Genomic DNA, 14,320 nt, shown 5'->3' with positions numbered 1-14,320 from the left:
CGTACGTACGTACCGTACCGTACCGTACTACGTACTTACTACTTACGTACGTACGTAACGTAAACGTAAACGTAACGTAACGTACGTACGTACGTACGTACGTACGTACGTACGTACGTACGTACGTACGTACGTCTTCTCTCTCTCTCTCTCTCTCTCTCTCTCTCTCTCTCTCTCTCTCTCTCTCTCTCTCTCTACATGAGCAGGTTCTTGAATCTGCGTATATAAAATATCAATACAATTTTCCATTTCAGCAAACTATATAGTTAATTATGACGGTTTGGATTATCTTGGCTTGGCTGACGAGTTTATCGTCGGCCGTTCCCTCGAATCGAGTACCAGTCCGAGAGATCTTACCTCCTCCGCCGCTGTCGGAACATCAGCAACAACGCGAATTTCTTCCCTTCTTCCGGAGAGATGCCGTCGAAAGCTCGCCGACCTTCGGCCGCTTGTCAAATGATTTAGATTACAATGAATTCGGCTCGCACAGGTATCCCCTGCGCGACGCAGTCGAATCGTTGCCGGACAACGTATTAGACGCTAAATCGAATCCTACATTCCGAGACGACTTTGAGAGGTGACTATCCGAAGAATATGTTTTATCTTAATCGGCTAAAACCTTTCTGATACTCGTTTTCTAAAGAATCACTATTACATGGCAAATCTTAACCCTTATATACGTAAGTTGAAAATCTGTGGGATATTCCTTTTCTTTTTTTTGTATCAATATTTCTTCCGCAATACCTTTGATTGAAGATAAGACGACATTATTTCTTATTTCCAAATAATTTTAAATAAATTTTACAATTATTTTTTAAATATTTACTTTATATTTGTTTAAATCATTTTCTTAATTTATTTTTGTTTTTATAGATTGTTATTAAAAAACACTGTACACATCTAAGGATTGAAAAATTTAAAACTATTGAAGATTAAAATTTCATAACTCTTTACAATTTTGCTTTATTTTTATTTAATGCAGATATTGCTTGATTGTTCTTTTATTAATTGTTCTTTTAGTGCGTATCTTGATTTGATATGTAATAGACTTAATAATATATGCTATAATATTATTTAGGACATATAATAATATATGATACAAGTATAACAGAATTGCTCATATTTATAGTGAGAACCGAAGATTGCCTTTGAGAGATGCAGTGGAGCATCGTGAAGCACCTTTTCTCGGTGTTGATCCGGATCACGAATCGATTTGGATCGAGCCCGTGGCACCACCGACCTTGCGAAGAACGCAGCAGATTCTCGAACCTAAAATTATCTGTCGCTTCAACTCTGAAGCCGTTCATAGGACGGAACCGTTCTCCTTATACCCGCAAAATGTGCCAGATTACAAATGCACTCACCTAGTATATTCCACAGCTATCATCGGTAAATAATAATTGTATTAGATCTAGATTATAGATGTATAAGCATATGTTATTTTGCGAGTACTTTTATTATCTTAATTATTAATTTTATTATTTCATTGTAGACAGACAAGATTCCATCGTTCCCAACGATCCAGTATATGACCGAATTAAAGGTAGGTTATCATTTTATCAAAGATAAAAATATGTTTAAAAATATTTAACAAATATTTTGGAAATATTGAATTATAATATTAACAAATAATATTAACTTCAATTTTTCTATTAGGCGGTTACAATGCTGCCACAGGGCTTCGCTTAAAAGATCCAGCACTTCGCGTGCTGATATCCATCCAACCGAATCCACATCGTAGCCTAATTATCCAAAGAAATGCCAATTTATCGACCGATTTTCCATTGCGGGAATCTATTCTCAAATTCCTCGAAGAATATCGTTTCGATGGTATCGAGCTCGATTGGCCAACCGCCGCCCAGGATTGGTCTCAATTCAAAATTCTGCTCAAGTTAATCGGTGTTCCATTAGCCAAAAGAGGATATACCCTCGCGGTGGCACTGACACCGGAAGATCCCGTGGATCTGGAACTTTTACCGATCGTCGATTTGATAATCCTAAAAAGTTGGCAGGACGTTCAATCGGCTTGTGCTTCTTGCGGAAAAACGGAATATCCCGTTCTTCATCCAGGTCCCTTGAGCTTCATTGTTCAGAATACAAGCAAATGGGTTGAGCAAGTCAGTGCCGGACAACGATCGAAGTTTGTCCTCGCTATCCCAATCTTTGGTCAAAGATATACTCTCAAATTTAGCAATCTCACCGTCAGCACGCTTGTTCAGAAATCCGGCAAAAAGGGTGTTTACACTAAACTGAGAGACGGAAAATTAGCTTATTATGAGGTGAAGTATCACGTCAATACTAAAAAAAAGAGCTTAGTTGCGTTAATTGAAATTCTGGTTAAAAATAAATAAATCAAAATTTTTTTCGTTGAACCTATTATAATTTTAGTTGAGAGAGAGAGGAGGGGGAATTAAACTTCTGATTGTTATATGATCAGAATCTTCAGCTGATTCTGATTTATTTTCAATCAGATATTTTTCTCAATGTAAAAAAAGGTGTTTATATTAATCAAAGCCAATTGTTCTCTGTAGGTGTGTGAGAAATTGGAAAGAGGTTTGTGGATCTCTGGCAGGAACGAGGAAGGACCATACGTAAAGCGAGGGGATCAATGGATTAGTTACGACGACCCTATATCAGTTAAAATTAAAACGGCGTTTATTCGAGCAATGGGACTCGGTGGAATCTCATTATGGTCGCTAGATCTAGATGATTTTCAGGTTATTAATAATATTAACTTATTTTTTGTCTCATTGAAATTTTTATTTTTAGCGCCATAAGGATATAAGTGCATCAAAATTAACAGATTTATAAAAGAATGATTTTAATTTAAGCGTTGTCAGCAATTTAAATAGCATTTAGCGTCAATCATTCATGGCATATTATCGTATTTAACGCGTGCATATGAATTTAAATCCCATAGGGTATCTGCGGAAATCCTTGGCCGATGCTAAACGCTGCAGTACGATCTTTAGGATATTACGAGGATACCCCGACAAAGAAGTGTCCGAAGGATGGTCTTTCTAGGGATCCGGAAAATTGTTCCGCATTTTATTCTTGTATCAAAGGTAACGTTTACAGCTTAATTAAATTAATCATAAATCGCAAAAGTCAAATTTATACATTCAGTGACCACAGAGCTATTTTTAGGAAAACTACATCATGGTCATTGCGGGCACAGCCGATACTTTGATCCGAGAGAGAAACGCTGTGTGGCAGCCATCCTAGCGCGATCTTCAGAGATCTGCAAACTCAATGTTTTCGATAAAATTGTTGGTCAGGATACACCATCAACAACATCGTCAAAAAAGGTGTTGCAGCAAGTCGGTCCGCGAATAGCGTGTTATATGACTTCCTGGGCATTGTATCGCAAAGGGGATGGTAAATTCGTTCCAGAACATTTGGATTCGAATCTCTGTACTGATATTATTTACGCATTTGCTGGATTGAATCCTGAGACGCTGTTGATTCAGCCGTTCGATCCTTGGGCCGACATTGAAAATAGTGAGCATGATAATTCACATGTGATCTCAATTGCCGAGACATTTGAAAGATTCAGAATAAAACTGAATTATAAATCTGTAATCTGAAAGGATCCATTTTTTTAAATATAGCGTATTTCATATTTAAAGCGAATCTTGTGAGACATGGAATTATATCGCTCTTGTTTCAAATCTTTCATTTAAAAGATATAATCGAATGATATGATTCCTCGAATAATTCATTCCAGATCTATACCAGCGAGTGACCTCGATCAAAGGATCAAGAATATTACTGGCCTTAGGCGGATGGACCGACAGTTCTGGTGATAAATATTCTCGATTGATCAGCAGCGGCGTTTCTCGTCGTAAATTCGTCATTGCTACGATGAACTTCCTGAAGAAGCACAATTTCGACGGTCTATCGTTCGAGTGGAGCTATCCCAAGTGCTGGCAGAGCGACTGCAAAAAAGGTCCCGATTCTGACAAGCCGAATTTTACTAAGTTGATGCAAGAGCTCAGAGAGGAATTTAACAAGCAAGACCCGCCTCTATTATTGGCTGCTGCCCTATCAGGGTACAAAGAAGTCATTGACAAAGCGTACGAGGTGCATGAAATCTCGCAGATCGTCGACTTTATGTCGGTCATGACGTATGACTATCATGGATCGTGGGAATCCAAGTTGGCACACATAGCACCCTTGTTTGGATCATCAAGCGATAGCAAACCCTATTACAACGTTGTAAGTTCGAATTGCGTGAAAATGCATGTTGCAAATCGCAAAATATAACGTTTGAAAATATTACAGAACTTTACCATGAACTATCTCGTTGGTCTCGGTGCTGAGAAATCTAAACTCCTAGTCGGTATCCCCCTATATGGGCAGTCTTATCGGCTCTCAACGGCAAGCCAAGCCGATCTGGGTGATCCTACGACCGGTCCGGGTAAACCAGGAGAGTTCACTAAGCAACCTGGAATGTTGGCGTATTATGAGATTTGTGAAAGGATTAAGCGACACAATTGGAAAGTAGGAATTGGTAAGATCGACGAATAAATATATATTATGTGAATTTGAACAAAATAAGTAGGTATATTTTGCATAAAATCTATATAATTTCAGGACCGAGTGCTCATTTCGAAGATGAGTGGGTAGGTTACGAAGATCGGGAGAGTGTTTACGCTAAGGGCAAATATATCACGGGAAATGGCTATGGTGGAGCTACAATGTGGACCATTGACTTGGATGATTTTCAGAATCTCTGCTGCTCTGAGTCGTTTCCTTTATTGAAAACCATAAACCGTGCGCTAGGTGCGTGTTATATTATTTATTATTATCTTTGTTAGTATTATATAATATTTTGTATTATATAGTATTTTGTATTATATAGTAACTTTCTACATTTTATTACAAGTTATCATTATATTTTGTATTATTATATACTATATGTTTATTACACATATTGCTACTTTTCTAATATTTTACATTTGATATAATTGTTCTAATTAACAGGTCGTTCGTTGCCGCCCATTTCGGAGGATTGCCGACGTCCACCGCAGCCGGTGACACCGCAAGCACCGACTCTAACTACTCACAGTGACGCCGTGGACGGCAATCCGCGCCCTACTACATCAATGACAACGTCTAGTACTGGAATTACCACGTGGCCCACGTGGACAGAAAGACCGAGCACCACGACAACGACGCAACAGACGACTAGGACCACTTGGCCCACGTGGACTTGGACCAGCCAGGAACCCAGTAAAAGTCCGTCGGAGGACGTCACAAAGCCTAGCGAGACTAAAAAACCGAGTACAGCTCTTAGCACTACACCTATATCAACTGTATCGTGGTAAAAGAAATCACAATTATTCGTCTCCGTATATTTCAATCTTTTCCTTTTTTTTTTTAAGTCAAAACAATCCATTCAAAATGATCATCTAAAATATTTAGCGCCCTGATGAAAATGTAAAACTTGTCAAGTGTCAAAGAAGTGTGAATAAAGAATTTTAACGCTTTTTAAACACTTCATTGACTTTCCATTGACTTACCACTCTTAGTGGTTTTGAATATTTATACACGCTCCACGAATTCTCCCCAAATGCTCCGTAAAGTGTGCCCAAAACACATCTGTCACATTTCCTACACGTTAAATATTTTTTTTTTCATTAACGTTTCTCATACGCTCCTCAACACTCCACAAAGAATGCATGGAACTGATGACGTATACTTCCTAAACATTTCATTCATTAGTATTTCGTCTACGTTTCCTAAATGTTCGGTAAAAAATACATTAGGAGCGTTCAAATACGCTTCCAAGATATAGAGATAAAAAAATTTATTTGAAAACGAAATGTCGTTGAATATGAAAGTATGCGGTACTATCAGAGAGACTTAGCGAGAACTAACTTCTTGAATGTAAAACACCGCACAGATTAAGGATAAAAGACATAGCATTGAAAGATTTTTCAGTTGTGTTCTAATGAAAAAATGTTTTGAAGTGAGTCCTTAGGGCTCCGAGAAGAAAGCATAGCATTTTTTTTTAGATATTTACCGAATGAAATATATTTTAAAATATCATTTGCTTACCAAGGACCTCAATTATCGTTTCATTCATCTAAGAACTCGATGATGCTCCGTTTATGTTCTCCAGACTGCCTAATCACGCTCCATTTACATTCAACGAACATTCTGCTCGTGCTTGCTGGAAAACTTATCTATACTTTCATTTATGTTTCTTTAACGTTTCTTTAATGTTTTTAACGTTTAGTCGACACTTTCTTTACGTTCCATATTCCAATTTTCCTACGAGTTTCATTTATGTTTCTGTTACTCCCTCCTTACACTTCCTTTACACTCCAATTAGCGCTTTATTGACACTCGCTTTAAGTTTTATTTTTATTTTCATTTCAGATATACTTTTATTTACAGTCATCTTAGTTACAATTACATTAAAGCTCCTTATTAATTCATTCTTTAAATTTTTTTTTAAATAGCTCACCGACTACGCAGTCACTTTCTACAACAAGGAAACCGATTGTCGGCACATCGGAAGCGAATTGTACTAGCGGCGCGTATTACAGCGATCCCATGAACTGTGGAAATTATTACAGATGTGTCCGCGGCGAGTTGAAGCGTGAACAATGTGCGCCAGGATTACACTGGGACGCGAATCGACAACTGTGCGATTGGCCGTCGGCGGCAAAATGTCAAGCAGAAACTGGTAAGATTCTCACCTATTCTCATTAACCGGATACGTTAATTCTTAATTATTCCTCTCTTTTTTGTCTCTATCTTTTCCTCCTTCTATTTGCTAGAGAAATGATCCATAATTACACAGTTCGAAACGATTAGACAACAATGAGTAATAATAATTGACGCGCAGATTGACCATTTTGATAGTCGCGAAATATAAATGCATCTTTGTAGAGTTGATAACATTAACCCATTAACGAGAAAATTATCGCGATGACATTGACTCTTTAATAATCTATAAAAATTGTGTCGAGCACGTGGACAAACATGAGTACAAACCTGTTTGCGTTTGAGTTGGGCGTATGCAAATATAGTCGCGTATACATATCTTTTCCGTTTAACATGTCGCCTCTGGCTAAGAAGCATTCTTGCATCCTCTCCCTTTGCTATCCCCCGCAAAGCGAAGAAGATCGCTGGCATTGGCAAGGGTACAAGCCACACTAACGACTCTTGTTTGCACATCGTTCGCTCATGGTGCGTCTGCGAAAACCATGGCCTTCACTCGATTCTATATGATATTAACTCTTCTTCTTCTAAACTGTGTCGTACAGGGAGTGTATGAAATCTCTCGTCGAGGTGCCAATTTAATCGATCTTAAATTGATTTTTATCGTACAAGGTGCGTTTCATAAATTTTTATTTCTTTTTTTTAGATTCTATTTCAACGACAAGCAGTCCTTTATGGAGTAGTTCAACTAAGAGGCCATCTACTACAACCGCCAAAGTTACCAGACCAATTTCAACAATAACAACGACGACAATAGCAACCACGAAGCTCACCACGTTGAAACCTATCGTTATAGAACCGACGCAAAAACCGCAAAAACCATGCGAACATGGACAATATTATCCCTATCCAAATTCGTGCACAAGCTTTCTGGTCTGTGTGAACGGTGATCTTGTCTCGCAGCAGTGCGGTCCAGGTTTAAATTGGAACACCGACAAGAACATGTGCGATTGGGCTTTCAAAAGCCCATGCATCAATAAACCTCATAAGAATGCCTTGCTCGTGGAAAAAGATACCGTTCCAACCGTAAGTAATAACGTAAATAATAAATTATATAATAGTGCTGCCAATGATCATTTAGATATTAATTATTAATACATACGGATATTAACATAACATTCTCTCATTGTCAGTCAGTTATAATCTTTTCTATTACACCTCCGCAGTACGTACATCCGGCTCATTCATTATTTTAATTTATTCGTTTATTATTGCGTAATAATTCAATAATTGATATTGACATCAAGTATTATTATTGTGATTACATTAGACTTGCATCACCGGCAGCTACAGTGGTGTACCGGGTGACTGCACGAGTTATCAGGCGTGCCTTTGGGGTCGTCAAGAGGTATTCAACTGCGCGCCGGGTTTGCACTTCAACAGGGAGACTCGTATCTGTGATTGGCCGTCTCGGGCGAAATGCACGGACGACGATGGCGACAAGGAAATTACCACGCAATCGGTAACGACATCCTCGCATCCATCAATCTCAGAGAAACCAATCACTCACCCGGAATTTACTACGGAAAAGGCTCCGACTATGTCGACTATGAGTCCTGAACCTACGCCGACTTTATCTCCAGCGATTATAGACCCCGACAAGGTCTCCCCGCTGTCCGGCTACTATAAGGTTGTGTGTTATTTTACCAATTGGGCTTGGTATCGTCGTGGAATTGGCCGTTATTTGCCAGAACATATTGATCATACTCTATGCACACATATCGTGTATGGCTTCGCGGTGCTGGACTATTCCGAAATGATAATCAAGGCGCACGATTCCTGGGCGGATTTTGATAATCGTTTCTACGAGCGGGTGGTAGCATATAAAAAGCGAGGTCTTAAGGTGCTTCTCGCGCTGGGCGGATGGAACGATTCGGCCGGTGACAAGTACAGCCGATTGGTGAACAATCCTTCGTCTAGAAAGAAGTTTATCAATCATACTCTTCAGTTTATCAAAAAATATGACTTTGACGGATTAGACATGGACTGGGAATATCCCGTTTGTTGGCAGGCGAGTGCATTTTTTTTTATTTAATGACATTAACACAAACAAAAACAAGTTCAAGTTGTTGCTTATGATCTCTGTACGTATGTATTTATACTCTTTATTTTTATTATGTTTCTATGGAAGTATTTCGAATAGTTTTATTAAACTATATTATAAATCTCTGCAATTCTTCAAATCTTTACTCTACTATTTCTCATATTTAAAAAATTTTTTTTTTACATAATTTATTGTAAATAATTCATTTATAATCATTTTTATCTATTCGTAACTCTTTCCAAATTTTGTCAACAGGTAAATTGTAACAAGGGACCAGATTCGGATAAAGAAAGTTTTGCAGCTCTCTTACGCGAATTAAGTGCTGAATTCAAACCGAAAGGATTACTTCTTTCAGCAGCAGTCTCGCCGAGTAAGAAAGTAATCGACAAGGGCTACGACGTGCCCTCGTTAGCCAAGAATCTGGATTGGATTGCTGTCATGGCGTATGATTACCATGGGCAATGGGATAAACGAACTGGTCACGTTGCGCCTTTATATTATCATCCAGACGACGAGTTTTATTACTTCAACGCTAACTATTCGATCAACTATTGGATCTCAAAGGGCGCTCCACCTAGGAGTATCGTCATGGGAATGCCGTTGTATGGACAATCCTTCACAATCAACGATCCAAGCTCTGGGACTGATCTAAATTCTCCGGCCAGCGCCGGAAACGCCGGAGAGTTCACTCGAGCTGCTGGTTTTCTGTCTTACTATGAGATCTGCGATAGAATACTCAATCGCGGTTGGACGGTGGTACAAGATCCAGAAGGTAGAATGGGACCGTATGCCTACAAGGGCAGCCAGTGGGTCAGTTTTGACGACTCAGAGATGATCAGGCGGAAGGCGCAATTTGTGCGCGACATGGGTCTAGGCGGCGGTATGGTGTGGGCTCTGGATTTGGATGATTTCCGCGGACGATGTGACAACGAACCTCATCCATTGATGCATACGATTCAGCGGGTGCTAGCGGAACCACCGAAGGAGCACGATAAGCCTCTGCAACCGTCATCGGTGTCGCCATCGATGACAACATTGATCGTTGAACCTACGCAAGCGATACGACCAACTACTACGGTGGATCGCGTTACACAGGACAGTTCCAAGAACGATGAATTTAAAGTCATCTGTTATTTTACTAACTGGGCCTGGTATCGACAGGAAGGTGGTAAATTTGTACCGGAGGATATAGATCCCGATCTCTGCACCCACGTACTTTATGGATTCTCCATACTCGACGGTAGCAGTTTAACGATGAAATCTCATGATCCCTGGGCCGATATAGACAACAAGTTTTATGATAGAGTGGCAGCATTCAAGGCAAAAGGTTTAAAGGTGCTGATGGCGTTAGGTGGTTGGAACGATTCGGCCGGAGACAAATACAGCAGATTGGTGAACTCACCGTCGGCTAGGCGAAGATTCATTACGCAACTTCTTCTCTTCATCGAAAAATACGACTTTGAGGGTCTTGATCTCGACTGGGAGTACCCGGTATGCTGGCAAGTGGACTGTAACAAGGGTCCGGAGTCTGATAAGCAAAGTTTCGCTGAACTGATCAAGGAATTGAGCGATGAATTCAAGCCGCGAGGATTGCTTCTCTCTGCGGCTGTTTCGCCGAGCAAGAGAGTGATCGATGCGGGATACGATGTTCCCACTTTGTCAAAATATCTGGATTGGATATCCATAATGACGTACGATTTCCACGGTCAATGGGATAAGAAAACCGGCCACGTAGCACCATTATATAGTCTTCCAAACGACTGGGAACCGACATTTAATGCCGTAAGCTTTACTTTGATTTAATTATTTACATTAAGAGTTATACTAATTTCGGAAGTTTTAAGTCTTCTGAGTACTCACTTCAGCCATATTGAATTGTGATGTCATTAGCGAGAAATGATACGTTGATTTTTCCCACATATCATTTGTAAATAAAGACAATTTGAATAAAACAGAATAATGAGATGTAGTAAAACATTTGTAAAAATGAGCCAATACTGTATCATTAACCCCCCTGATAGCAATAGTAAGTAGTCGAAAAATGTTTGTGAAGTGAAAATATTCAATAGCAATGCTGCGCATGCGTATTGAGGATAAAGTAGTAAACGCATTTTACGGTTATTTACTGACTATCAGGGGGGATAATGATGACAGTGTTGCGGCCTATTTTTACAAGTGTTTTACAGTGATCTCATTATTTCGTTTTATTCAATTTGTCTTATTTATTTATAAATGGCGTGCAAGAAAATTAACGTATCGCTTATAACACATTTCTCGCTTATGACATCACGATTCAATACGGTCGAGGTGAATATTCGCAAGAGTCTTAAAACCACCTTGATTTTTTCCACTAGAACTTTTCGATCCATTACTGGATAGAGAAAGGTGCAAATCCGAAAAAGTTAATCATGGGCGTTCCATTATACGGCCAATCATTTTCACTTGCGGAGAGAAACGTACACGGATTAAACGCGCCAACCTATGGGGGTGGCGAGGCTGGAGAAGCGACCAGAGCAAGAGGTTTTTTATCATACTACGAGGTCAGCTCTATGTTTTCGAAAAAGAAATATTAAAAATAAAAATAAAAGTAAATAGAAATATTAAATGAATTTTTAATAAGTACATGTGTATATTATAGAAGAATGTTAATTAATTAATTTTTAATTAATTAATTTTTAATGTTCTGTAAAAGATATTTATTTCTGAAGAAAATTTGCATTCTTTTACATTAATATAAATATTTGTACTTTTTTACTTTATGATAGATATGTGAAAGAACATTGAAGAAGGGATGGACAGTTATTCAAGATAAAGAGAGAAGAATCGGCCCCTACGCCTACAAAGGTGACCAATGGGTAAGCTTCGACGACGCCCAACAAATCAAACTGAAAGCAGAATTAATCAAGAAACTTGGCCTCGGCGGCGGTATGATTTGGGCCTTGGACTTAGACGACTTCAAGAACAGATGTGGATGTGAACCCAGTCCGCTATTAAGGACGATGAATCGAGTTTTGAGGAACTATCCAAAGGGCCCGCTGTGTCCCATTACGGAAGGTAAATAATAATATATTGATATCGTTTTCAAAATCAAAAAATATTTCACTCAATTTGACTTGTGACATATACGACAAAAAATGTCGCCGTGCTTGCTTAGCACCGAGACACTATCGCGTACATGCCTCCTGATAGAAAAATATATAATTTATTTTCTATTATACATTTAAAAGATACATAAATATTACACTATTTTCTACATATGATTTTAATAACATTTGAATACCATCTTATGATCAACAGATACAGAAGTGGTTATAATCGATGTCGACCAGAGCAACATTGAGTCTACAACTGTCACCGAACGTCCCATGTACGAATCCACTACATCACCTACATATATTCCACCAGCAATAATTCCAACAACGACTGAATTAGATCCAGACATAGATGATACCATCGAGATCGAAGCCAGCCCACTACCTCCAGCGGACTGTGGAGGACATTTATTCATATCGCACAAAAGCGACTGCACCAAATATTATCTGTGCAACTTCGGTAAGATCTCGGAACAGTCCTGTCCACCTGGACTTTACTGGAATGAAGACCGATGCGACTGGCCGGAGAACACCAAATGCAAGACTGCTGAGCGTCGAGTATGTATCACGACGAATACAAGTTTTTAATTAGCGAATACAAATGTAAAGCACGTTACAGCATGAAAAAAACCGCGAGATTTATTCTATTGATTTCGTAGAGCAGCCTATCGCCGAGATTGAGACTTGCCAAAAATGTAAATGAAAAAAAAATAGTTTGTTACTACACAAATTGGGCTTGGAGGCGCACAAGCTTTGGCAGCTTCACTCCCAAGAACATCGATGGGACGCTTTGCACGCATATTGTGTACGCCTTTGCTACGTTGGAAGAGGAAACATTTCTTCTAAACATCGATGACTCCGACAATGTCTATAAGAGTTTTCTCAATAAAACGGCAGAAATTAAAAGAAGAAATGGCGTTAAGGTGATGCTCGGTTTAGGTGGATGGAACGATTCAGAGGACGACAAGTACAGCAGATTGATAAGCAGTCCGCAATCGACTAGAAAAAATTTTACTAGGTATGTCGTAAGAATCATCGAACAATACGGATTCGATGGACTTAATCTTGATTGGGAGTTTCCGGTATGCTGGCAGGTAAGTCACCGTAATGTCCTCCCTTTTTCTCAGTGTAATTGCAATAATTCTTTCAACATAAATTATCAAGGAATTTAAAGATTTAAAAATTTTAGAGAGATTAAAAAAATTTAAAGATTTTATTTTGAGAAAAAGATTTTGCCAAAAGATATTTTATTACAATAATATCAAACAAAAAATTATTTTTCTCTTTTTCACTCTCTTTTTCAGTACAATTTTCTATTTATTAATAGATCCCAAATCCCCATTAGATTAAGGATGCTATAATTATAGCAATTAAAAACAAAATATCTCGGACAGGGCGATTGTAGCCGCGGTCCTGAGGAGGACCGCGAGAACTTTGTCGAATTTCTCAAAGACCTTAGCGAAGCGTTAACATCTAGAGGACTTTTGTTATCCATCGTGGTCTCAGCGAACAAGATCGTCATCGATCGAGGCTACACCCATATTTCGCTTTTAACACGGTACGTGAATTGGATCGGCGTGGTAGCGTATGACTATCACACTGGTATGGGAAGTGAAACTGGTCATGTCGCGCCGCTTTATCATCACCCCAACGATATCAGCCCGTTCCTGAATGCGAACTTCTCCGTGACGTACTGGATCAATAAGGGCGTGCCAGCCGAAATGATTGTCCTAGGTATACCTACCTACGGATCAAGTTTCACCTTATCTGAAAAGTCTCTGAACAGACCGAGCTTCCACGTGAAGGCTGACGGACCTGGAGAACCCGGCAAGTTTACGAAATCAGCTGGGTTCCTAGCATATCACGAGGTAAGAATTAGCTACGCTATCATTAATAAATCGAATCGCAACAATTAGGATATTATTTATTAATTATTTCATTTTATTTGGTTCGCTACGCAAGATATGTGATAATGTGAAGAACGACGGCTGGTCCGTGACAAAAGATTCGGAGGGCCGCGTGGGACCGTACGCGTCGAAACGCGATCAATGGGTCAGCTATGACGACGTATCTAATGTAGCAAAAAAGGTATATGTGTAATATAGAAATCACATGAAATATACATCATTCTTTCGTTCACAAATGGTTCGTTATACAAATGCATAATTCATTATGTAGACTGTTTGCGATTGCAAACTGCAGTCACCGAGTAAGAATTCAGCACATTATTTTGCGATCTTAAATTGCGATCGAGTTTGATAACTCGATCTCGATTCGTTTACTTACATTATACATACGTTCGTATTTTTATCGAATTTATTTCGACCTCGTAATTATATACACACATATATATATATATATTGGGTTGTCCAGAAAGTTCGTGCCGACTAACCTCTATAATTTAATAAATGTATACTGCAATTTAAATTTTCTGCGTTTCACTTTTCCT

General features: G+C 38.9%; 1 protein-coding gene across 1 annotated transcript in view; it reads left to right on the top strand.

Moving 5' to 3' along the window:
- The first annotated feature begins 272 nt into the window (after window positions 1-272).
- The window catches only part of LOC105624963 (probable chitinase 3), a 17,923-nt gene continuing 3,875 nt past the window's right edge, over window positions 273-14,320 (top strand). The window contains exons 1-21 of the mRNA XM_012206306.1: window positions 273-577; window positions 1,130-1,389; window positions 1,493-1,543; window positions 1,657-2,279; window positions 2,532-2,717; window positions 2,921-3,065; window positions 3,148-3,501; window positions 3,728-4,218; window positions 4,285-4,513; window positions 4,597-4,785; window positions 4,987-5,326; window positions 6,471-6,697; window positions 7,382-7,761; window positions 8,006-8,746; window positions 9,035-10,561; window positions 11,134-11,319; window positions 11,545-11,833; window positions 12,077-12,429; window positions 12,531-12,965; window positions 13,266-13,739; window positions 13,834-13,959. Coding sequence (XP_012061696.1) covers window positions 273-577; window positions 1,130-1,389; window positions 1,493-1,543; window positions 1,657-2,279; window positions 2,532-2,717; window positions 2,921-3,065; window positions 3,148-3,501; window positions 3,728-4,218; window positions 4,285-4,513; window positions 4,597-4,785; window positions 4,987-5,326; window positions 6,471-6,697; window positions 7,382-7,761; window positions 8,006-8,746; window positions 9,035-10,561; window positions 11,134-11,319; window positions 11,545-11,833; window positions 12,077-12,429; window positions 12,531-12,965; window positions 13,266-13,739; window positions 13,834-13,959 — 7,911 coding nt within the window. The remainder of the gene's footprint in view (window positions 578-1,129; window positions 1,390-1,492; window positions 1,544-1,656; window positions 2,280-2,531; window positions 2,718-2,920; window positions 3,066-3,147; window positions 3,502-3,727; window positions 4,219-4,284; window positions 4,514-4,596; window positions 4,786-4,986; window positions 5,327-6,470; window positions 6,698-7,381; window positions 7,762-8,005; window positions 8,747-9,034; window positions 10,562-11,133; window positions 11,320-11,544; window positions 11,834-12,076; window positions 12,430-12,530; window positions 12,966-13,265; window positions 13,740-13,833; window positions 13,960-14,320) is intronic.

Source organism: Atta cephalotes (assembly GCF_000143395.1).
Source record: "Atta cephalotes unplaced genomic scaffold scaffold00097, whole genome shotgun sequence".
In the NCBI taxonomy this organism is placed as follows: domain Eukaryota; kingdom Metazoa; phylum Arthropoda; class Insecta; order Hymenoptera; family Formicidae; genus Atta; species Atta cephalotes.
Note: the sequence above shows the minus strand (reverse complement) of the source record. Positions and strands in the feature narration are given on the sequence as shown.